This window comes from Onychomys torridus, chromosome 2, assembly GCF_903995425.1.
Source record: "Onychomys torridus chromosome 2, mOncTor1.1, whole genome shotgun sequence".
Classification (NCBI taxonomy): domain Eukaryota; kingdom Metazoa; phylum Chordata; class Mammalia; order Rodentia; family Cricetidae; genus Onychomys; species Onychomys torridus.
Genome location: NC_050444.1, coordinates 155,321,368 through 155,347,484, shown reverse-complemented (window position 1 = coordinate 155,347,484; position 26,117 = coordinate 155,321,368). Strand labels below are relative to the sequence as shown.

Here is a 26,117-nt window from a genome sequence, read left to right as displayed (position 1 = left end):
TAGACCAGCCTGGTCTACATAGTAAGTTCCAGGGCTACACAGTGAGACCCTCTCTCAAAAACAGGGTGGGGGCTGCTAGAGACCTGGCTCAGCAGACAAAGGACTGGCTGCTGCTCTTCCAGAGGTTAGATCTGGGTTTAATTCCCAGCACTCACATGTTGGCTCAGAACTATCTATCGTTGACTGACAGTCCCAGAGTATCTGACATCCCCTTTCTTCACCAGCACTGTACTCACTTGGTGCACAGATGTGCATCCACACATACAAAATTAAATTTTTTTTTTTTTTTTTTTTTTTTTTTTACTGGGAGGTGGTGGTGCACGCCTTTAATCCCAGCACTTGGGAGGCAGAAGCAGGCGGCTCTCAGTGAGTTCGAGGCCAGCCTGGTCGACAGAGTGAAGACCAGGACAGGCTCCAAAACCACATAGTGAAATCCTGTCTGGAAAAAACCAAAACTGGATTGGATTAAAGACATTTGCCACAACCACCCAGCAAAATTTAAAATTTTTCAAGAAACGATTCATACAACAACAGCATCTTGATGCCCATTAAATGTCTAGGCACGAGTTAATCATCTTTTAGATGACACAAAGTGTGAAGGTGACCACAGTTCATATCCTGTGGGGCACCTGACATCCTCAGAAATCTCGTTTCCCAACTCCATTTTGAAAGGCTCTTTGGATGTTGTTTTCATTGCAATGTGCCATTTATTTGTATAGTCACTCGGTCCTTGGTACCAGCACTGTCCTGGGGGCCCAGCTTCTCCATTTCTGTCTTTGTAAAAGTCTGCACCTAGAAATTCTCCCATTTCTGCAAACCGAAGTTCTTGCGGTATCCACAACCATCCTGCTTCAACAAAAAAAAAGGATTTAGGTTTTCGTCATGCATTAATTGCCGCGATGAAAACGTGTGACTGTTGTAATGCCAGTTTCCATTTTGAAAAATCTGCTTTAGATCTGCTTGTTTACTCTCCCAAAGCAGATGGAGAGTCAGGAGTGAGGATTCGTTTCTTTCATCCACTTTTACGTCCGCGCAAAGCGCACAGTAGGTGCCTGTTGGCTGGATAACAGAGGTTGTGGCGTGCTCTCGAATTCAGTTATTAAGTCAACCAATAGTGGGTTTCCCCCATCCCCGCATTCCTCCGCACAGGCTCCCTCAGCCCCGCCCCACACCCCGCGCGTCGCGAAGGCGGCTGCAGCCAGCAGCGCTTTACGGCAGCCGCGTTGCGGCGGGGCGGGGCGCCGGGCGGCCCGCGCTTGACGGTAGCGGTGGGAGGCAGGCCGGCAGGCAGACGGCCTCGCAGGCGGGTGGCGGCGGCCGTGCTGGCTGCTGAGGGCGGGAGCGAGTGAGTCACTGCGCGCGTGTGAGGGAGGGAAGGAGCGAGGGAGCGAGCAGCCCGCGCCCGCCGCCCTCCCGCAGTCCCGCCAGGCCCCCGCCACCGCCTGCCCTCCGCCCAGCGTCCAGGCCGGGCCGAGCCGAGCCGGGTCGGGCCCGGGCCATGCTGCTCACCGTGTACTGTGTGCGGAGGGACCTCTCCGAGGTGACCTTTTCCCTCCAGGTCGACGCCGACTTCGAGCTGCATAACTTCCGCGCGCTGTGCGAGCTCGAGTCCGGCATCCCCGCCGCCGAGAGCCAGGTACGCTGGGGCAGCGAGCGGGGCCTGCAGCCTCTGCAGCCGGGGAGTTGGGGGTGGGGGGAGTGGGAGCCGAGTCCTGCAGCCGCCCGCCCCAAGATGCACCCACTGCAGCGAGGGAGACACGTGCACGGGTGGACGGCCCTCTCCACCTTCTGGCCCTCGGGAGCCCTGGGTCCTCATCACGTACCTCCTGCTTCTCCAACCAGAAATACCAGTTTGGATCCCTGGGAGATAGACGCCGGTCTGGGGTTTGCTTATTTGTACCGAGTTTCTGCTTCAGTATGTGCAGTTTACCTGGGAGCTTGCAAATTTGTAGTTGAAAGTGAGGGGGAAAGTTTGAGACTCGCTCTGCCTCTGCCTTTGACGTCTCTAGGAATGCTTTTCCCTACGGCATGTTTTTGGTTAACTTATCATTATTTTAAGTGATGGTTAGGTCACCTCAGTCTATTTGCTCCTCTCAGGCCAAAGCCCTCCTCCTTTCTGGTTCCAGTTCAGTTGGGTTAGTACAAAGCTCAGTGCTTTCGAAGGATATCGGCTTGAAATGGCCTACTGTCTGAAGATCTCCGTGGGACTCGGTGGCAAGGAGTTCAGCCCCTCTAATGTTCCAGCAAGAAAATACATTCTCAAAATGCGTTGGGGCTCTTAACAGTCTTTATCAAACACAGTAGGTGGACTACTCTGTAACCTTTGCACTAAAACACTTAAGATTCTACCCAGAGTGGGCCTTTCTGGGCGTAGTCTAAACATTAGAAAACTATAGACGACTCCCAAGGCCCCAGAATGTAAATCTGGATTTCCTTCTGCAGTTATGAAATAGCTCCAAAAACTATTGCCCAACTACTGCTTGTTCTGCCCTGACTTATGATAAACGTGTCAATATTTTGTTCAGAAGTATGATTCCTTTACACAATATGAACTTTAGAACCTTGACATACAACTTTTTCTGGAAGGATCTATCTTAGGAACAAGGTGCCACTCACATATGCAGTCTGGCAAAAGGTAGAGATTAAACAGTTCCCTAATTTCCATAGCAAAATTAACCCACAAAAACCTAGTACTCAGTTCCATTGGTAAACCTTATGTTCGAATATGTCATTGCCAAACTAGGACTAGAGGGGGATATCAGCCTTTTAGAAAATTGATTGATTGGTTGATTGATTGATTGGAGGGGGTGCAGGGTTCGAGACAGTGTTTCTCTGTGTAGACCAGGCTGGCCTGGAACTCACACACATCTGCCTGCCTCTGCCTCTTCCTCTTCCTCTTCAGTGCTGGGATTGAAGGTGTGTCCCACCACCACCTGGCTTGATTGGTTGTTTTTTGAGGCAGGTCTCACCATATAGTTCAGATTGGCTCTCACCTAAACTCAGAGTCCCTCTTGACTCTGCTTCCCAAGTTTTTGGAGGCCTGAGCTATGGCAAACAGCTCTTTTCTTTTTCTTTTCTTTTCTTTTTTTTTTTTGTCAGAGCTGAGGACTGAACCCAGGGCCTTGGGCTTGCTAGGCAAGAGCTCTACCACTGAGCTATGAGCTAAATCCCCAACACCCCCACTCCCTACACACACGCACGCGCTCTTTTGTTTTTGAGACAAGGTCTCAACTATGGAGCCAGGGTTGGCCTCAAACAACAATCTTCCTGCCTTATGCTCCTGTACTGTTGGGATTACAAGTACACACTACCATACCCAGCCTCACTTTTCAGTTTTTGAAGGTTTGTTTTGTTTTGTTACAATTGTTTTTTGTGTGTGGCTGTTTGATTACCCAAGTTATCATTGCCAGCTGATTGGGAATAATTTTAAGTTGAATTTGTCAGTATGACTTGACAGTGAACAGAAGTGGACATTGTTTCTGTCTGCCAGGCAAGCATCTACTACTGGGTTATATCACCCCCCCCCCCCCCCCCAGGCTATGGTACTCAGATGTCTGTAGAAAGAGTTTTTTTAGGGTATCAGATTGAAAGATAATTGTATGGTTAAAGAGGGCACTGTCTTCTGCCACCTTGGGGCTTTAGGGGTACTACTTGAACAATTAGGCTAGCTCAAAATTCTTCCACTGCTAGCGTTAACATTTGGTATTTACTTTCTTCCCGACCCAAATTATTGTGCTCCAACTAGTGTTAAGCCTGTATTAGATAGCTGTAAACAGCACCCTGTTTTTCAAGTTAGTGCTGTTGGCTCCATGTAACCTGACAACATAGTATCTATTTTAAGAACTGATTTTTTTAAGCTCTGGAGGTTGGGGGTCGCCTGTCTAGTTCACTGGCTAGCCCCCCTCAGGCAGGAACAGGATCCACCCCAGACACTGGAGTCACTTCCTTTCCTTGGGTCATAAAAGTAAACGCCATCTTTTGTTTGTTTGGTTTGGTTTTTGTTTTATTTTTCCCAGTCATTACTTATTTCAGCTCCCCAACCAGCTTTTCTGACTTGTTCCTTCCCCTCAGATTTCTTCCAGTCTGTTACTTCACTGGGTTTTAATTTTTCCCATCCCCCTTCCCTCACCTGTTTCTGACTCCATGCTGCTGGTGTCCAAATATGTATGAACTTTACAGAGCCCTCCTTGGCTTTTGAGGCACACTTGCACTGAGATAGCACATGCTGGCTCTAATCACATGTGCAGTGGAGATGGGTTCGGTTCTGTTCTGATTTTTTTTGTTTGTTTTTTTCCAGACAGGGTTTCTCTGTGTAGCTTTGCGCCTTTCCTGGATCTCACTCTGTAGACCAGGCTGGCCTTGAACTCACAAAGATCTGCCTGGCTCTGCCTCTCAAGTGCTGGGATTAAAGGGATGCACCACCACTGCCTGGCCTTTTTTTTTTTTTTTAATTTCCAGAACTGAGGACCAAACCCAGGGCCTTATGCTTGCTATGCAAGCGCTCTACCACTGAGCTAAATTAAATCCCCAACACCTGGTTTCTGTTCTAAATTTATTATCCTCATGCTATTACCTGTATTTCCATAAGTAAAGTGTTTCAGATCATGCTCACAGTACCTTATACATAAATTACAGCTGGGCGGTTGTGGCACACACCTTTAATCCCAGCACTCGGGAGGCAGAGGCAGGTGGATCTCTGTGAGTTCGAGGCCAGCCTGGTCTACAAAGCTAGTCCAGGACAGGCTCCAAAGCTACAGAGAAACCCTGTCTTGGGGGAAAAAATTACATAAATGGCTGTTTTATGTACCAAGTTGTACATATTTTGTTGTATGGCACATAGCAGTTACATCTAAGTTATATATGTGCATATTCTATATATCAGTTATATTTTTAAAAGAAGATTTATATATTATATATACAATGTCCTATCTGCAAGCATGCCTGCATGCCAGAAGAAGGCATCAAATCTCATAGATGGTTGTGAGCTACCATGTGGTCTCTGGGAATTGAACTCAGTACCTCTGGAAGAAGAGGATGTGCTCTTAACCTCTGAGCCATCTCTCTAGCCCAGTTATATTATGTGTATACATACATACATACATTAAGTAATAATGTACATTATAAACATGCAAAATGGAATTCAAGAAGGATAAAATAAGGGGGGAGGGTTGGTCCACACCTTTAATCTCAAAACTTGTGAGACAGAGAGGCAGGCAGATCTCTGAGTTTAAGGCCAGCCTGGTCCACAGGACAGGCAGGGCTACCCAGAGAAATCATTTCTCAAACCACCTCCATCCCAAAGAATAAACTAGAATATATGGGAATGGGACTGAAGAGACAGATAATAATTAAGAGCACTTGTTTGATTCCCAGCACCTACACAGTGGCTCACAACACCCTCTTCTGGCCTCTGTGGGCACTAGGCATGCACATAGTACAAATTCATACATGCAGGCAGAGTACACATACATACATGCAGGCAGAGTACACTTAAATAAATCTAAATTTAAAAACCGTGAAAATGCTCATGCTTTCTTTCCTACGCTTTTCAGTAGTTGCACGTCTGTCCTGCCCAGGGAGCATCATTTGTGCACAAGACACTTGGAAAAGGTGTTAATTTTCCTAACAGCTCGTCTGATTATAGTAGTTCTAATGCAGTGACAAAAATTTAGAATAGAAACCATCTCCACTTGTTCTGTGATTAAAGCAGGACATGTTCTCCCTCATTGCAAGTGTGGGCTTGGCAGCCAGGCAGGCTCAGTCAGGGTGATGCTTTGATGCAGGCTTGACTGGGCCAACTTCAAGCAATTATCAGAACTTAGCTCATATTAAATTAATGTCTTGAAGTTTTTGACACATAATTTACTTGTATAGGTGGCATGAAGTAAAAGCCTGTACAGAATGGAAGGATCCTCAGTGAAAAGCATGTTTAAGTGGCAACTAACAGCAGTAACTGTGACCCTGGAAATGCTACTTTTCACACAGCCTGTGTATGGTTTACAAAAATGCTATTTTAAACCACGGAAACTGAAAGTTTCTATTGTGGCTAGTTTTGGTGTGTTTATTTCCTTAAGTAATATTCCCCCCCCCCCCAGGTAAATACTGAATTGTCATGATAGAAAGGTTATATAACCCTGAAAAGAATAAAGAGTGCAACCACTCACTCATTCCTCATAACTCAGAGATACCTGCAGTTTGGGTATTAGTTTTGTTATTTAAGACTCACAGTTCAAGGCCAGCCTGATCTCCATGGTGGGTTTCAGGCCAGCCAAGGCTACATAGTGAGAACCTGTCTCAAAAAACAAGTTCTTGTTTGGGTGCTGAGCATGGTGGTTCACACTTAATCCCAGCACTTGGGAGGCAGACACAGGTGGATCTGAGTTCTAGTCTAACCTGGTCTAAATAGGAAGTAGTGAGACCTTGTTTAAAACAAAAATCAGGTCTCTGGGGCTGGGGTAGCTCCGGAAGAGCTTCCCTGCTACACCTTTGATTCCCAGCACTGTCAGAAAGAATAAAGTGACACCCCATCCTACCCCATTAACATTCATTGAAGGCTCTTTTTCAGGGACCAGAAAACATTGAATGTCATGCTTAAAAGTTTTCGAATTACATTGTTGAGCCTCTTGCTAGGTGTTGATTGATTAAGGTTGGAATCTCATCTTTTTTTTTTTTTTTTTTTTTTTTTTTGAGACAGGGTTTCTATGTATGGCTCTGGCTGTCCTGGATCTCACTCTGTATACTAGGCTGGCCTCAAACTCACAAAGATCCACCTGCCTCTGCCTCCTGAGCGCTGGGATTAAAGGTGTGCACCACCACTGCCCGGCTGTAATCTCATTTTAGAGTGAGGTTCTAATATTCCTCTGGTGTAAGTACTAGCTGCTACAATAGTTCATCAGATTTACACCTGAAAGTGTAGACTTCTGTTGTACTCTTCTGACTGGCAGGGCTTAGGCTTTCCATGCTAGTTTTTTGCTTTTTTGAGACAAAACTCTGTAGTTTTGGTGCCTGTCCTGGAACTCGCTCTGTAGACCAGGCTGGCCTCGAACTCACAGAGATCCATCTGGCTCTGCCTCCTGAGTGCTGGGATTCAAGGTGTGCGCCACCGCCCAGCTCCATACTGGTTTTGAGGTGGGTGACAGGTGTGGTAGAGGCTGCACGGTGCCATCACCAGCTTGCCTTTTGTTTGCCTGGAGGAGACTTGAAGTCGTTGATCTGGTCTCTTCCTTGTGAGTTGGAAGGTGATGTGGGTTTGTTTGTTGAACAGCTTGTCCTCCTGCCTCTGCCTCCTGAGTGCTAGGGTTATAGGCTGAACCATCATGCCTGGCCTATATAGGGTAAATTACTAAGGACTTAAGATGCAGAATAATTACCTTTCTTGGACTTTTTTGAGCTAGGGTCTCGATAACCCAGACTGACCTTAGTCCCATCCCTCCTTCCTTATCCTTCTGAATCCTAAGGCTATTGTGGATGTTTTGCCTCTCTACCCAGTGGGATGGCTAATTTTTTTGTCAGCACAATTGAATTAGGCTTCCTAGGGGATTACTGAAGCACCTCTCCAGATGTGTCTATGATGGCATTTTTCAGAGACATGGGCCTCTGGCCTAACCTCTGCATTAACTAATCTTTGATGGCCAGGCAGGGGTGGCCCACACCTTTAATCCCAGCACTCTGGAGGCAGAGCCAGGCAGATCTCTGAGTTTAAGGCCAGCCTGGTCTACAGAGTGAGCTCCAGGACAGGCACCAAAACTACATGGAAAAACCCTGTCTGGAAAAGCAAACAAACAAAACTAATCCTTTGATTCATAATATGATGGAATTATTAGGAGACGGTAAAAAGAAGTGGTGTCTGGTTGGAGGAAGAGAGTCATTGAAAGCATGTCCTTAGGCTGTATCTTCCTGTGTCCGCTTTTTTGCGTTGGCCTGCCATGATGTGAACAGTTCTTTGCTTTGTCCTCCTGACCATGATCCAAATCCTGAAATCAGGGCCAAACAGACATCAATGCCCAGGTAACTAATCAACCCATTTTGGAGGGAATTGGGTCAGATATTCCATAGCTTGTATACATTATACACGCCTGATGTCAATATAGAGCTTACCACTTCGTTAATCATGTTGTCATCCCTTTTCTTGTCTCTCTCTCCCTCTCTTCCTTAGATTTTTTTTTTTTTTTTTTGGAGACAGGGTTTCTCAGGCTGTTCTGTAATTCTATGTAGCCTCAAACTCAGATACAGAGATCTGCCTGTCTCTGCCTCCCCAGTCTGGGATTAAAGGTGAATGCTATCACTCTTGGCTTCTGTTGCCATCTTTTAAAAATGAGAAACAGGCTGGAAAGATGGCTCAGCAGTTAAGAGCACTGGCTGCTCTTGCAGAGGGTTGGATTCAGTTCCTAGCTCCCACATGGTGGCTCACAAACATTTATAATTCTAGTTTTAGAGAATCAGACACTCTTCTGGCTTCCACAGGCACCATGCATGCAAGGTCAAACAAAAAAAAGTAAAAAAAAATAAATAAAAATGAAAAAATAGGCCAAGTAAGAAGACACTAGATATTGCAGTCTTTCTCCCCCGCCCCTTTGTCCTGTTCTTTGCAGTCCTGCACCATGACCTACATCCCCCGCCAGCCCCAGTATTATTTGATGTTTAGAATAAAAATAGTTGTGTGTGTATCCCATACCCCATACTCAGAATTGAACCCAGGGGTTTCACATAGCAGGGCAGGTATTGCTAGTAGAGGTATAGAGCCTTAGTGGTGAAGGCTCGCTTAGAAGCCAGTTCCTGAGGCTGCTTTGGTGTGCTGGAAAAGAATATCATTTTTTTTTTCCTTTCAAGACAGGGTTTCTCTGTGTAGCTTTGGAGCCTTTCCTGGATCTCACTCTGTAGACCAGGCTGGCCTCGAACTCACAGAGATCCGCCTGCCTCTGCCTCCCGAGTGCTGGGATTAAAGGCGTGCGCCACCACCGCCCGACAAGATATCATTTTTAATGTCAAGCACATAGAACATCAGTGTCAGTTCTCTTGATAGCTGTATGGTCTCTTTGTCTTCTGGTCCATAAAATTGGACAAATGACCCTGTTAAAATGATTGTGACACTCAGTGAGACAGTGTGAGGGTTAAGTGGAAAAATGTGTTAGCCCAGTATAGTTTCACTCAGTGGTAGCAGGATGCTCTTTAAGTTTGGATTTTCATATTCTGTCCCACTGGAAGAGAATGCAGTAGTTTTGTGCTAATCTCTTCCATGCCAGGCAGATGCTCTCCCACTGAACCGAGCCTCCTCCTTAAATTGTTCTCATCTTACTGAGTTTGGTTCTTTATAAACGAATACATTTTCTAGTAAGTGTGTCTGCCTTGGGAGGCAAGTCATGAGCCTTTAAATACATTACAGCTGACTCTCTGAACCTGAGACTCCAGGGGAGGCCATGGGCTATTGGTGACCTCATCACAGTGGCTTAGTTGTGTTGATGCCACCCAATACACCTCAGCCTGAGACCCTGGTTTATGGTTGTTTTCTACTCACCCCCACAAATTACATGTAGTACAGCGCTCCATTGTATTACCAAAAAGAAAAAAGAATCAGTTGTTTCCTACCTCCATTAAGTCTGAGATACACACTTAGATAAGTGTCATGACAAGGTGGCAGGGATGTTTGCAGTCATTTTTAATCATGCATAAAACTTGTAAAATTGGACGGACAAGTTCTGCTTTCTTGTCTCCAGAAGGATTCAGTTTTGGAGGGTTAGTTTTTTGCTGGTATCACCAGGAACCTGGGAGTAGAATGACATCAAACACTGAGAATGGGTAATGTAAGTGATGTTTGCCTGTTCTGTTCCCAGGGGCTTTGCCAAGAGAGCATGTGGACAGACAGGGAAGGCTGCTGCTGGTAGACAAGTTGCCTGGCAGGTACAAGGCCCTGAGTTCAGCCCCAAGCATGGAAAAAGAACTGGAAGGGACATCTGCTGTGACCAGTCCTGGTGGCATGCTTGACACAAGAAATTTGACTCCTGGCCCACCTAGTGACAGGCCCCTCCCAGAGTTCCTGGCTGAGTTAGTACCCATCTCAGGTTGCTCAGTTTGTGGCCCAGAGCAGAGCAAACGCTTCGGGAGCAAGCTGTGCCAAGCCCCAGTGTGTCCTGTGGAGTACAGGACAACATAGGGACAGTTTCTACCCTTGCGTGGTGAAGTCTCAGTGTGCTCCTGTGTGTTCTGTTCTTCCCTCACAGTACACTCTGCTTTTTTGTGTGACCCATGGAACGTGTTTCTGTTAACAGGACTTAGCTTAACATGTTTGTCTTTCCATTTGTTTTTCTATCATAAACATGAGAGCAGTAAAACCTTGGGAGAGAAAGCCCTGCTAGTTAGTGTGCAAGCTCACTTCTTCCTGTACTTACTATATCCAGTCAGTTAACTACAGTTGTACGTTTGCTTTGCAGTTGAAAAACACAGTTATCTTCTGTCTTGAATTTCTTTTCTTGTTTTTTGTTTGTTTGTTGTTTTTGTTTTTAAAGATAGGGCTTTTGTCCTGAAATTTGCTTTGTAGACCAGGCTGGCCTTGAACTCAGAGATCCTGCTGCCTCTGCTTTCCAAGTGCTGGGACTAAAGGCATGTGCCACCATTCCTGGCTCTGAATTTTTCTATGATCTCTTTCTCAGATTTTTAAAATAGGTTTGTTTTTTTTTAAACTTTGTACTGATTTATTTTTTGAGGACTTGATCATTGAGTACTGTGTTTGCATCATTTCCACACACACACCCATTCATGGCCTGTTTTATAATTATTGTTGGGGTTGGGGATTTAGCTCAGTGGTAGAGTGCTTGCCTGGCAAGCACAAGGCCCTGGGTTCAATCCTCAGCTCAAAAAAAAAAACAAAAAACACAAAAAAACTATCGTTACATTTATACTGGGCTTTAGTTTTGTGGGTTTTGAGATGCTCTCTCACTGTAGCTCTGGCTCACCTGATAGTCAAGGTGGTTTTCTGCCTTGGCCTCTTAGTGTTGAAATTACACGCATGTGCCATGATACCTAGCTAAAAGTATACATTATTTGCCTTGCAGTAGACATACCCAAAACATGTCATCTCTATTTCCATGGTTGCTCAGAATGAAAGCTAAATTCCTTACTATATGAATCAACCCATCCTTTACTTGAACAGACTTCTGGGCATTCGTTATATAACAGGCTTTGTCCTTAAGCATCTGTGATGGGCAGCTGAACAAAATTGAGTTCCACGTATCTTACATTTTAGTTGAACAGATCAACATATAGCATATTAGGTGAGGAAAGTATAGGGATGGAACTCAGGGCCTTGTGGGTGTAAGGGAGATGCTATATCATTGAGCTGCACCCATGGCCCGTGTCCAGGTTACACTTTAAATGTGACTTCTGGGAAGAATACTGAAATAATACTTGACTGGAGACCTAAACAAAGTGACAGGAGAAAGAATGGTCCTCAGGTAGAGAAAGAAACAGCCTGAGAGGAAGAAAATATGTGTGTCATTGGAACAGCAGTAGGATCAGGTCAGAGACGGCCATCAGCCAAATCCTTTGGGCCTAGTAGGAGATGGGCCTAGCATGAATCTTAAAGGTACTTATTAATAAAATCAAACCCAGGGCCAGTTACTAGGGTGAATACTAGAAGATCAGACACAGGACAAGCCACAGTTACCTCACCTTGCTAGTTCCTCAGGTGATCCTATTTCCTCAGGCTGGAAGCCTCTGAGTCCTCATCCAGAATGGGTCTCAGCTGAACTGCTGCTAGAAGCCTGAAAGCTTAACCAGCCAAATGCTTCTAGTTTCTGGTCTTCACGCCTTATATAGCTTTCTGGTTTTGCCATCACTCCCTGGGATTAAAGGCTCGCTTTCTGGGATAAAAGGTGTGAGTCACCATGCCTGGCTATTTCCAATGTGACCTTGATCTCACAGAGATCTGCCTAGCTCTACATCCCAAGTGCTGGGATTAAAGGCATGTGCTACCACTGCCTATCTAACCTCTATGTTTAATATTGTGGCCATCCTGTTCTCTGACCCCAGATGAGTTTATTAGCGGGCACAATATTTCAGGGAAAACAATGCCACCATATTTCCCCTTTTTTTGTCTAAAATTAGAAAAGCTTATAACTAATACAAGAAAAATCATATCCAATAAGTATATATAATATATACAGTCAACAATTACATTAACAATGTCTAGTCCATTAACATTTGACAGATTCAGACAAAAAAACTCAATTATATATAGTTTGACAATGTCCAGACCAGTAACATTTGCTAGGCAAGCGCTCTACCACTGAGCTAAATAAATCCCCAACCCCACGTCATTTTCTTAAAATTACGTTCATCTTTAGAGGATCCTGAAAGGAAAATTTTTGGGTTAATTGTCAAGTCTTATATCATTTGTCTAGCTGCTGCATAATGAGAAAGTGCAGGGCTTGTCTCAAGTCCTTGTTCAGGTAGTCTGTCAGGCTGGATCATCTCAGCTAGCCATCTTGAAATTGTCCTGAGCAGTTTGTAGTCCAAAGTTGATCTTTCTGTGGTGCTAATGGCTTTACCAAGTCCACATGAATTCATTTTTGTTGGGTCCCGTCATTCTTTTTGAAGATTTTAAAGTTGCTGTTAGGCTTGGTCATGATTCTCTGAAGACTTTTGTGGTTTTTTGTTTTTGTTTTTGCCTTCTCTGTGGTTTGGAGCAATTACAGTCTCATAAATGTCTGTGTCTCGGAACCATGAACATTCTTCCCTCCAAGAGAATATCTTCACAGCAATTTCTCCCCACCATTTGTTTTGCCAAACTTCTCCAAACTGACCTTTGCTGAGGCTTTCTTGTAACATGATGGTTGTGGCAATTCTTCTCGAACAAGCAGCAATAAGCCTTTCATCCTGGGTAGCAGCATCACCACAGTCACCAACAGGATGAGAAGCAGCCTGCAACTTGGAGCAGCAGTTACTACCTCCATGGTCCCACTGCCACTGTTTGTAGCTAGTCCCCAGCTGGCCTCAAACTCGGGATCCTCCTGCCTCGGCCTCCTTCAGCAAATCGTACCAGTGTGCCACCACAACCAGCCGAGTATAGCTCGGACCCGAGCTGGGGCTCACAAGGCCACAGGCATGTAGCTTTTTCATGAATTCATACCACAAACGTCGGGCACCAGAGGGCGCCAGATGTAGGTGTAACTGTCTTGTTAAATAAGAAATACACAGCCAAATACAAGAGGTCAGAGCAATAGCTGAGAGCTGAAAACCTTACCCTTCACTGCTGCTGCTGTCTTTCCTCTCCGCAAGAGGCCTACTTCCTGTGTCCTATCTCTTTTATAGACTTTCTGTTCTGCCTTCTGATTGGTTGTAAACCCAACCACATGACCTCCTGGTTACTGCTTGTCTGTACAGACTTCCAGGTCTTCTATGGTTGGTATTGAGATTAAAGGCGCGTGTTACCACTGCCTAACCTCTATGTTTAATATTGTGGCCGTCCTGTTCTCTGACCCCAGATAAGTTTATTAGCGGGCACAGTATTTCGGGGAACACAATGCCACCACAACAGGCAGGACTTTGGATTTCCTTTTAGGCATAATGAGAACCCATGGAAGAGTCCTGAGCAGGGAACGTGATGAAGAGGAAAAGTGGTATCATGTTGCTTCTCCATACTTTATTCCACTGGATCTTCCCTTGCAGATTGTCTACGCGGAAAGACCTCTCACTGACAACCACAGATCACTGGCTTCTTATGGCTTGAAAGATGGAGATGTTGTAATTTTACGACAGAAGGAGAATGCAGACCCTCGTCCTCCAGTGCAGTTCTCAAGTAAGACCAATACTCAACACCTTCTAATACAAATGTCAGACTATTGGGGTATAGACTGCCTGCCTGCCTGCTGCATAGCCTTGGGCAGGTCATTGGATTTCTAAATCAGTCTCCTCTTTAGTAAGGTAGGTGTCATAATTAACCCAGCTTTACCTTATCAAGAGATGATATCATCAGAGTCATGTAGCTAGTAAGTAAAGAGTGATTGAAATGATACTTTTTCTGTTATTCCAAACTTGGCAGATTTAAGTGGTTGGAGCACCAGGTTTGGGTCCCTCCCTGACACTGCTATTAGTCTTTTTTCTTTTTTTCTTTTTCTTTTTCTTGAGACAGGGTTTCTCTGTGTAGTTTTGCACCTTTCCTGGAACTCACTATGTAGACCAGGCTGACCTCGAACTCACAGAGATCCACCTGGCTCTGCCTCCCAAGTGCTGGGATTAAAGGCGTGTGCCACCACTGCCTGGCTTGCTATTAGTCTTGATGCACCATTTAGAATTGGGAATTTTCTTCCCTTTATAAAGATTTTTTTTTTTTTAATGATATATTTTGCCAGGTGGTGGGGGCACATGCCTTTAATCCCAGCACTCGGGAAGCGAAGGCAGGCAGATCTCTGTGAGTTTGAGGCCAGACTGGGCTACAGAGTGAGTTCCAGGAAAGGCGCCAAAGCTACACAGAGAAACCTTGTTTGAAAACAAGCAAACAAACAAACAAACAAGTTTAAAAAGATATATTTTTATATGTATGGCTATTTTTGCCTCCGTATATGTCCTGTGTGCATGCAGTTGCTGTGAAGGCCAGAAGAGGGTGTGAGATCTTCTGGAACTGGAGTTTATTATTTATTTAAAAAAAATTATTTATTTATTATGTATATAGAAGAGGGGCCAGATCTCTTACAGATGGTTGTGAGCCACCATGTGGTTGCTGGGAATTCAACTCAGGACCTCTGGAAGAGCAGACAGTGCTCTTAACTTCTGAGCCATCTCTTCAGCCCGAGTTTATTATTTTTAATTATGTGTGTGTCTGTGGAGGTTTGTACACATGAGTGCAGGTGCCCACAGACATCAGCAGTATCAGAGCCTCCTAGAACTGGAATTATGGTTATTAGTTACCTTACATGTGTGCTGGTAGCCATCAGAAATCACTCTTAACCACTGAGCTAGTTCTCCATACTTCATGGCTTTTTGTTTTGTTTTAAAGACAGGGATTCAAACCCAGAACGGTCATGGAACTTTCTGTATGACCCAAGCTGGCTTCTAGACTCCTGAAGACTGGAATTACAGGCATGTACCCACACATCCATCTAGGCTCTGTGTTCATAGTCTGGAGCCTGCTTTTAGGTTTAGGAGGTTTCTGTGTCTGTAAAATATGCAGGACTGTGTGGGAGTGGACACATATGTGCTTGATGCTGAGAGGGCCCATAGCTTCCTTTAGCTACTCAAAGAGGCTCATGACTCAGAGTTTCCAAGCCCTAATGTGGAACTACATGATGAAATTGCGCCTTTTTTTCCTCCCTACTGCCTGCCGTATTTTGGTGAAATTTTCAGATAGTATTTATAGCCTCTAGGTTTCCTGCTTTGAAAGTTTATGGTACTAGGTTGACAAGTGTGTTAGGTGACAACAGACTGCAGAATGGAACACAGAGCTTCATTCAGACTTAGAGACCATCTTCAGGCACTTGTAGCTAGAGTTTTCCTGGTCCTGCCTGGCCCACAGTCAGGACAAATCTCTCTCACCCGCCAGTCCTGCAGCCGCTCAGACCCAACTAAATAAACACACAGAGACTTATATTACTTATAAACTGTATGGCCGTGGCAGGCTTCTTGCTAACTGTTCTTACATCTTAAATCAACCCATTTCTATTAATATATAAGTTGCCATGTGGCTTGTGGCTTACCAGTACCTTACATGTGTTGGTACTCATGGCAGCATCTGGCAGTGCCTCTCTCTCTGCCTCAGCCTTCCACTTCTCAGAATTCTCCTCTCTGCTTGTCTTGCCTATACTTCCTGCCTGGCTACTGGCCAATCAGTGTTTTATTTATTAACCAATCAGAGCAACACATTTAACATACAGAACATCCCACAGCAGGCACTCACTAGGAAGAATAGCAGTTTGAGTTTGCCAGTCAGTAAAAACTAAATCTTCCCTCAGGTACTTTGTGAGGTGGTTGGTACTAGAGAGTCACTGTATTAGTCTTGTTTCTGTTTGTATGTTTTATTGTTTTCTTTGATGTTTCTGTATGGACAAGACAGCCAATAGGTTGCTGTGAGGGGAGGGGTGCATGCAACGATCTGGTTTAATGAAGTAAACAAGTTTTTCAGAATTCTAAAGTATGTGGACTGGCAAGATGGAATGTCAGGTGGAGATAAGTTTCTCCAACTGCAGAGGTAGCCCCACCCATGCGTTTTTTGGTGGTAGGTAGGAACAGCAGCGCCCCAAGGAGCCTGCCATTCACTCACCTTCCCATTGCTTAAATGTTTTGTCCTAGATGACCCTTCTCAACACACACACACTGGCTGACAACGCCTCTGTTTTAAGGCAGTGACTTACATGAGTGTAAGGTTTCTCTTTTTGTGATTGAAGCAGAAAAGGTTTCTCTTTTTGTAATTGAAGCAGAAAGGGCTTTATCGAGATAAAATCCACATACCACACAATTCTCCCATTTCAAGGATAACATTCAATGGCTGTGGATGATTCACAGTTGTGTAGTTATAGTCTCTATTTAGTTCATTGAGCATGGGAACCCCTAAGCCACTCTGTTTTCCCTCACACTGTGAGAGGAGCAAGTGCTTTTAACTACCAAGACATCTCTCCAGCCCTATGGTATCTCTTAAGAACCATATGTAGGGCCAGTAAGATGGCTGAGGGTAAAAGCCATCTTACTGGCATCACCCTGTACAAGCCTGGCAACCCAAGTTTGAATCTCAAAACCCACATTGAGGTGGCAGAAGATAACTGATTGGATGTGGTGATTTGAATAAAAATGGTCCCAATAGGCTGGTTTTTGAATGTTTAGCCAGGGAGTGGAGCTATTTGGAAGGATTAGAAGGATTGGGAGTTGTGACCTTTTGGAGAAAGTGTGTCACTGGGGATGGGGTTTGGGGTTTTAAAAAGCCCATGCCAAGCCCAGAGAGAGAGAGAGAGGGAGGGAGGGAGGGAGGGAGGGAGGGAGGGAATGTGTGTGTGTGTGTGTGTCTGCCTGCCTCTCTCTCTCTCTCTCTCTCTCTCTCTGCCTGTCAATCAGGATGTAGCTCTCAGCTACTGCTCCAACATACTGCCATGCTCTCAGCCATGATGGTAATAGACTAAGCCTCTCACACTATAAGCAAATCTCCAATTAAATGGCATGGGGGGTTGGGGATTTAGCTCAGTGGGCCTAGCAAGCGCAAGACCCAGGGTTCGATCCTTAGCTCCAGAAAAAAAAAAGTTGGCATGGTCATAGTGTCTCTTCACAGCAATAGCACAGTGAGTAAGTCAATGGGTATGCACTGGGAAAAATGCTGAGTGTATGGTCTTTGTAACAGTAAATAAAAATCTTTAATTAATTTTTATTTATTCATTTTGGAGACAATGGTTTCTTTCCTTTGGGGTGGGGGGTTCAAGACGGTTTCTCTGTGTAGCTTTGCGCCTTTCCTGGAACTCACTCTGTAGCCCAGGCTGGCTTTGAACTCACAGAAATCCACCTGCCTCTGCCTCCCAAGTGCTGGGATTAAAGGCGTGCGCCACCACTGCCTGGACAATGTTTCTTTATATGGCCCTGGCTATCCTAGAATTCACTATGTAAACCAGGCTGGCCTCAGACTCACAAAGGTAAGCCTACCTCTGCTTCCTGAATGCTGGGATTAAAAGCCTGCACCAATATGCCTAGATAAATAAAATTGTTTTAGAAGAGCCATATCTAGAATTAGGCAGTTGCAATTATTGAGAGAAGATATAATTTGTTTGTTTTTTAAGTTTAACTTCTTGATTCTTTGGGAGTTTCACATCATGCACCTCAATGATAAGTCAGTGGTCTGGTTCAAGGCCTCTGGTTTCTGGTATACCATCATCACTGGATCCTTACCAGAAACCCTGAGGGATATCCTGTGGCTGCCATGTGTCTTGGCGATCTTGTGGGTGTCGTTCCACAGGACCAGTCCCTTCACCCGCTCCAGCAGGTCCTAGACGGGGTAGATGCTAGAGTGGGCCAGCCCACACCTTGCTGTGGGCTAGCTGGTAGCCATGCCTGTCATTCTGGGTCCCTGGGGCCACTGACCTCAGGCGACGGGGTGGAGGCAGCCCCCCACATGCGTGCCCTCAGGGTCAGTTCACCTGGGCCTAGGATGGGGGAGTGGGGACCATCTCTTCAGGGAGCAGGGGCCAGTTCTCTTGCTGTAGTGTCCAAGAAGAGCCAAGGCTAATTTCCCAGGGCCAGTGAAGGCTGTGGCCGGCTCAGCACAGCCCTCTGATTTCATCTCACATGGTTCCTATGTCACCTCACATGAGGTGACACAGGTCACAGACATTTACACAGACCCCAGCTGTGACAGAACCAAGACCCAGGCATGGCCTTGAGCAGCAGCTTGGGGCAGGTCAACATCCTGGCTCTGGGTAGAGGGCCTGGCCACTCAGGTGGGAATGGTTGTGGCCCTAACCTTGGACCTCTATGTGACTTTTGTTGGTGCTGCAGGACCTGGACTTCTGCATAGACCCTGGTCAGAGTAGAACCATGGACCCCAACATGATCCTCGATGTTGGGTCTGGATGTCACCACTACCCCAGTGGCAGTATGGCCCTGAAACACCAACATAGGCCTCGATCTCAAGTCTGCATTGTTTGTTTGAGACTGAGTCTCATATCCCCAAGGTGGCCAGAAACTTACTGTGTCTCAGCTTACCTTGAACTTCTAATCCTTTTGCCTTGCCTCCTGAGAACCAGGATTATAGCTGCACACTGCCACACACAGTTCATGTGGTCCTGGGGTGCACACTGCCACACACAGTTCATGTGGTTCTGGGGAGTGGACCCAGGGCTTTGGCTGGGCAGCTCTTCTGCCAACTGAACCACATCTCAACCCTTGGATTTAGTTTCCTAAAAACATAAATAAGCTGGGCAGTGGTGGTGCATCCCAGCACTCAGGAGGCAGAGGCAGGTGGATCTCTGTGAGTTCGAGGCCAGCCTGGGCTACCTAGCGAGTTCCAGGAAAGGCACAAAGCTACACAGAGAAACCTTGTCTCGAAAAACAAACAAACAAAAAAGAAGTTGCCCTCTGACTTCACACCCCCTTCCCTCCTCCAATACAAATTTGTTTTTTGTTTTTTGTTTGTTTTTTTGAGACAGGGTTTCCCTGTGTAGTTTTGCGCCTTTCCTGGAACTCACTTGGTAGCCCAGGCTGGCCTCGAACTCAGAGAGATCCACCTGGCTCTGCCTCCTGAGTGCTGGGATTAAAGGCATGCGCCACCATCGCCCAGGTCCAATACAAATTTAATGAATGTAATTTAAATTTTTTTCTTTTTCTTATTTTGGAGACAGTATCTTAACTATATAGCCTTGGCTAGCTTGGAACTAAGTATATAGTAGACCAGGCTGGCCTGGAACTCAAGTACTGGGATTAAAGACATACACCACTATATCCAGCTAAAATTTTTAAATAAAACTTTAATTTGTTCTGTGTAGCAGAATGGTTAGAAGTTCTTATTAATAAAATCAAACCTGATCCGGGTATTGGGGTGATTGCTGGAAGATCAGAGACACAGAACAAGCTACAGTTTCCTCACCTCGCCAGTTCCTCAGCTGGTCTTGTGTCCTCAGCCTGCAAGCCTCTGAGTCTTCATCCAGATGAATCTCAGCTGAACTGTACTGCTCCAAAGCCTAAAAGCTTAACCAGCCAAATACTACTAGTTTCTGATCTCCACACCTTATATATCTTTCTACTTTCTGCCATCACTCCCTGGGATTAAAGGCGTGGGTCACCATGCTTGGCTGTTTCTAATGTGGCCTTGAACTCAGACCCCAAGGTATTTCTGTCTGGAATGCTAGGATTAAAGGCATGTGCTACCACTGCCTATTCTCATGTTTAATATTGTGGCCGTCCTGTTCTCTGACCCCAGATAAGTTTATTTCGGGGAACACAATATTTCGGGGAACACAATACCACCACAGTTATGGAACATTTTATAGATTCCAAATTTGGAGTCATTACCATTGCCTGATACTGAATTCATTCCTCCTTCCTCTTTCCCTCCCTCCCTCCCTCCCTCCCTCCTTCCTTCCCTCCCTTCCTTTCTTTAGGTTCTTCAAGACAGGGTTTCTCTGTGTAGCCCTGACTGTCCTGGAACTTACTCTGTAGACCAGGCTGGCCTCAAACTCACAGATTCACCTGCTTTTGCCTCCCAAGTGCTGGGATTAAAGGCAACTCGTTCTTAGTTTAAGGTTTTTAAAAAAAAAAAAAAAAATGGGGTTGGGGATTTAGCTCAGTGGTAGTGCGCTTTCCTAGCAAGTGCAAGGCCCTGGGTTCAGTCCTCAGCTCCAAAAAAAAAATATGTGTGGTGGCGCATGCCTTTAATACATGTGTGAATGTTTTGCCTTCATGTATATATGTGCTGCATGTGTGTGCCTGACCTCATGGAGATCAGAAGAGGATGTGGGATGCTCCTAAAACCCGAGTTGCAGGTCATCTTGAGCCACCATGTGGGTGCTGGAAACTGAACCCTGGTTTTCTCCAAGAGCAGCCAGTGTCTTAACCTCTGAGCTGTCTCTGCAGTGAGCCCCTCCCATCTCGTGGTGTTTCCTGTCAATTTACTCTTGATCTTGGAGGAAGAGCAAGGGGAAAGACAGAGTTTATGGTTAGCACTTGCTGCTGTTCTAGGTTGAATGGCTGTTGCGTTGTTTCCTTCAATACTTGTTGTTATGCCATCCATCATTTGGCTGAACTTGATTGATTTTTTGATCTCAACAGACTTACCCCGGATTGACTTCAGTAGCATAGCTGTGCCTGGCACGTCAAACCCCCAACAGCGCCAGCTGCCCAGAGCACAGGCTCAGCACTCATCTCCTGGGGAAATAGTATCGTCTCCTCAAGGCTTAGACAACCCAGCCCTGCTCCGAGACATGTTGCTGGCCAACCCACACGAGCTGTCCTTGTTGAAGGAGCGTAACCCACCCCTGGCAGAAGCTCTGCTCAGTGGAGATCTCGGTAAGCTCACGTGTGTTTCAGTAGTTGTGCTAGAACAAATGTGCAAGACCCAGGCAACTGTTTCAGGCCACTTGTTGATAAGAGGTGAACTAATAGCATCTCAAAGACTGGCAATAATGTTTGTGTTTAATTGAAATCATCTTGATCTTAGGGTGGTCTCTTCATCCACCTGGGCCTCTGTCCCCAGAGTGCTATGATTAAAGACATGTGCTACTATATATACCAAGCTTCTTAAAAAAAAAAAAAAATAGTATTGACCAGGTGCACACCTTTAATCTCAGCATTTGGGAACCAGAGGCAGGTGAATCTGAGTTCAAGGCCAGCATGGTCTACCGAGCTAGTTCCAGGACAGCTTAGTTCCAGGACTACATACAACACACACACACACACACACACCACCCTGTCTTAAGAAAAACTTTTGAGACAGGGTTTCTCTGTGTAGCTTTGCACATTTCCTGGAACTTGCTTTGGAGACGAGGCTGGCCTTGAACTCACAGAAATCCGCCTGCCTCTGCCTCCCAAGTGCTGGGATTAAAGGCGTGCGCCACCACTGCCTGGCAAAAAACAATTTTTTTTTTTTTTAAAGATTCTGTGTGTGCATCTGCGTATTTGGCCACAGCTGACATGCAGAGGTCAAAGACAGCCTTGGTTATCTGTCCTCATCTCCCACCTTGTTTTTGAGAGCAGACTCCCCACTATTTGTCACTGTGCTGTGTGCAAAGGGTTAGCTGGTCTGAGCTTCTGGGGAGTCTTTCACCATAGAGACACTGGCACTCAGTGTGTTCGACTGCACCAGCTTTTCAATGGGTTCTGGGGTCCAAACTCAGGCTTCATCTTGTATAGTAGACGTCACAGCACACAGCATTGCCATAACAGAGGACAGCTCTCAAGGGCTGGCTCTCTCCTGCCTTCTTCAGGGAGCCAGGGATTGCATTCAGATAATCAGACTGGTTCACAAGCTCCTACCACACCGGGCTTGGTTTTCATCTTTTTTTTTTATGTGGGTGCTTTGTCAGCATGTACATCTGCACACCAGAAGAGGGCATCAGGCAGTTGTGAGTTGCCATGTGGGTACTGGGAATTGAACTCAGGACCTTTGGAACAGCAGTGAGTGCTCATAACCACTGAGCCATCTCCCCAGCCCCAGTTTTCATCTTTTTAAAGTAGGGTTGCATGTGTAGACCAGGGGAAAACCTCACGTATCATCCTCAGTATCATCTACCTCCTGTGTAGAAGGGTCTCTCCTTGACTTTTCAGCAGGTAGGTGAGGCTGGCTGGCCACAGGGAACCTCTGGTTTCTGCTTCCTGGGCACTGGAACCCAAGTGTACATCATCATTTCCAGCAGGTTTTTTTTTTTTTTTTTAGGATTTATTTATTTATTATGTGTACAATGTTCTGCCTTCATATATGCTTGCAAGCGAGAAGAGGGCACCAGATCTCATTACAGGAGGCTGTGAGCCACCATGTGGTTGCTGGGAATTAATAGTTTTATGTGGGCTCTGCATTTCAAACTGAGGTCCTCATGCTTGTAAGTTAAACACATTATTCACTGAAGCCATCTCTCACCTAGAAAGTTCCTTCTGTTGAATTTCCTCTTGAATAGGCTAGCACTGTTCTCATAATTACTGATTTGTTTTGCCTGTTTTCAAACTTTACATATTTGGAATTGTAGAGTATACTCTTTGGTGCTGAGGTTTATTTATTTACTTGTCTTTGGTTTTTCAAGATAGGGTTTCTCTGTGTAGCCCTGCCTGTCCTAGAACTTGCTCTTTAGACCAAGCTGGCTTCAAACTTACAGAGATCCGCCTGCCTCTGCCTCCCAAGTGCTGGGATTAAAGGCATGCATCACCACTGCTAGACTGAAATAAAAACATTTTTAAAATAATGGATTAAAAATTAAAAAGTGGCCAGGTGGTGGTGCATGCCTTTAATCCCAGCCCTGGGGAGGCAGAGACAGGCGGATTTCTGAGTTTGAGGACAGCCTGGGCTACACAGAGAAACCCTGGCTTGTGAAAACCAAAAAACAGCAGAAATGTAGAGCTGACTATGAATGCCCTTCTCCTACTTTTGCAGAGAAATTCTCCAGGGTCCTGGTAGAGCAGCAGCAGGACCGAGCTCGGAGAGAACAAGAAAGAATTAGGCTGTTTTCTGCTGACCCCTTTGATCTTGAAGCTCAGGCAAAGATAGAGGAAGATATAAGGTAAGATCCATTTACCTAATGAGAAAGCTCACAGCACCCAGGCCGTCAGGCAGTAGCTGGACAGACGGCGCCATCTCTGTCTCAGGTTGAGATCATAACCTCAGTTGTCTGTGGTAACTCTTCTTGTCCTCACATTCTGATCTGATTTGGAAAATACTTAATGATTTCTGCTCTCAAATTTTGTGAGCACTTCCTGTTTAGCAGACGGAGGAGCATCATTAAAGCTGGGTAGGTGACCCCAGGACAACCGAGGAGAAACCCCATCTGCTGAGATCAGTAAACTGGCTCTGAGGGTTGATTTCAGCCCTGATTATATCAGGTCTTGAAGGTGATTGGATTAGAGAGCTCTGCACAGGTGGGGTCTCATCGTCCTGTCTTCTTTCTGGGGGCCTTTGCTGACTCGGCTGGTGGATAAGCTGTCTGCCTGACACATTGCCACCTCTGAGTCTGTTGCAGTGGTTCTCTGCTGGGGCTATATTAAAGCATGCAGTAAGCTTTGAAAACTGCAGAGCGTAAGCCTTCTCTAGTCTGATGAGTCAGGATCTTTCAGAGTGGAGCCCAAGCAAGTACACAGATGCTCATGGCAGTGCTGGCCAGATCACTAGTCTTAAGCAGGATGCTGTCTGAATAAAATGGCCATCTGCTCCCCAAACCCAATTCAATTTTTGTTGCTAATTAGGAAAATCCTCCTGTAACTAAAAGGAACAAGTCTAATGGTACTCCTATTACAATGAGTAGGGTGGGAGCTGTAGTTACCTGATTTGTTTGTTTTATTACACTCATGGGACTCTCTCCACCCTTTTGCCTACACTGGGGACGTCATGAATTCATACTCATTAGACTAGTCCTTTACTGCCAGACTGATTCTGGATACTCTGACTGTACTTGAAATTGAAGGACAAGTCATATTCCAGAACTAATTGAAAACCCTAAGCTATTTGCTCATGTTCTGTTGCTTAAGTATTCTCACTAATCGAATCAGATATTGGTGGGTTTTTTTTCCCTCTTGGCACAGTTAGGTAAGTTTCTGCCACCAAGTCATATCCTCAGCTCTGCTTTTACTTTTTATTTTGAGAAACAGTCTCACTAAGCTGGCAAACTGTCCTTAAACTTAATGTCCTGCCTCAGCCTGCCTACTAGCTGGGTCTGCAGACCTGTGCAGCCATGCTTTAATCAGATATTAGTGTCAATGGACATAGCTGAGTCGGCCCAGAGAAATAAACCCCTGTGTTCTTACTGGGTCACATTGCAGCCGTAAGAGAGTCTGACATTGTTTATAAGCATAAATAAACCCTGGAAGTAGAGTATCAAATCCAAACAGGTCGTTTCCTATGGGGGTGGGGTAAAGGAAGCAGGTTACAGATTATCCAGACAGCACCAGCTGGCCTACATGGCTTGCATCTGGGGTTGCCCTGATATTCTTTCGGTTAGTTGTTTTATTGCCTTTTGTTGTTTGACACAAGGTTGTAGTTGGAGTTTTCTCCAGTCTTGCTGAGGCCCACAGCCACTCAGACCCAATTAAATACACAGAGACTTATATTACTTATAAACTGTATGGCTGTTGCAGGCTTCTTGCTATCTAGTTTTTATATCTTAAATTAACCCATTTCTATAAGTCTATACCTTGCCACGTGGCTTGTGGCTTACCGATATCTTTACATTTTACTTCTCATGGCAATGGCAGATGGCAGCATCTCCTGACTCAGCCTTCCACTTCCCAGAATTCTCCTCTCTTTAGCCCACCTATACTATACCTCCTGCCTGGCTACTACTGGCCAATCAGCATTTTATTTATCAATCAATCAAAGCAACACATGTACAGCATACAGAAAGACATCCCCAGTGCAAGGTCTTACTGTGTAGCCCTGGTTAGCCTTGAATTCTGAGATCTACCTGCCTCTGTGTGTTCCACCATATGTTGTAAATACTTATTTTAATTTTATTGGGCTGTGTGTGCGTGTATGTGCCACATGAGTGTAAGGAGCCTGTTGGATCATTTGGAGCTAGAGTCACAGGCATCTGTGAACTGCCTGACGTGGATGCTGGGAACCAAACTCAGTGCCTTTGGAAAAACAGCAAGCGCTCTTGATGCCGAGTTATCTCGACAGCCCAAGAAATGTGGCCAAATCTTCCTAGAGTTAAAGCATCTTTATTATAATTTATTTATTGGTATGGATATGCATGCAGTGATACATGTGTATCAATCAGAAGACAACTTGCAGGAATTCTATTTGGTTCTCTCTTTCCACCATGGGTTATAGAGATTAAACTTAAGTTGCAAGATTGGTGACAAGTACTATGTTTCCTGAGTTGTCTTGATGGCCCCACATTCATCCCTTGAAGGAAACTTTGTACTTCTGAAGCTCCTCTATAGACACCTTCAGAGCCATAGGCAATTGGTATCTCAAAGGATTGATTTTTCTGCATTTTTTTAAATGGGCTTTTCCTCAGTTTCACTCACTTTTATTTTTTGAGACAGCTTCTCTTGCTGAACCTGTAGCCAACAGATTTGGGTAGGCTTGTTAACTAATCTATGCGCTCCAGGGACCCTCTTGTCTCTACCTCCCCACCTCTGAGATTGCGATTGGATGCCATCAGGTTCCCTCATGCTTGAATGGTAAACGTTACTGACTGAGCCATCTCCCTAGCCCCACTTTTTCTTTTTTTTCCCCCTGAAACTTAACTTGGGTTAGAGCAAGATCAGGGTACATAATTAGTTGTTACGTAATTTCTAAATTTAATAATGTGTCATTGGATAATGGCATATATCAAATGTGTCTTAAAATTTCTGCCTGGCACATGACACTATTGTACTATTGTACTATTGGGGCATGTGTACACCAAGCTGTGATAGCTTCTCTGTTTGCCAAACTAAATTAAACAAGGGTGCCTGGACTTTGTGAGACATTTAACCATCTGTTGCGGATCTGAGGTAAACCATGAGTTTGGCTT

At 45.3% G+C, this 26,117-nt stretch overlaps 1 protein-coding gene across 2 annotated transcripts in view; it reads left to right on the top strand.

Annotated features, from left to right (window-relative positions):
• Positions 1-1,249: 1,249 nt before the first annotated feature.
• LOC118577764 (protein DDI1 homolog 2) overlaps positions 1,250-26,117 on the top strand; it is a 46,334-nt gene continuing 21,466 nt past the window's right edge. For both annotated transcript variants that reach the window (XM_036178418.1, XM_036178420.1), the window contains exons 1-4: positions 1,250-1,636; positions 13,663-13,792; positions 20,728-20,964; positions 23,039-23,165. In XM_036178418.1, the coding sequence (XP_036034311.1) occupies positions 1,499-1,636; positions 13,663-13,792; positions 20,728-20,964; positions 23,039-23,165 (632 nt within the window). In that variant the 5' untranslated portion in view covers positions 1,250-1,498. The remainder of the gene's footprint in view (positions 1,637-13,662; positions 13,793-20,727; positions 20,965-23,038; positions 23,166-26,117) is intronic.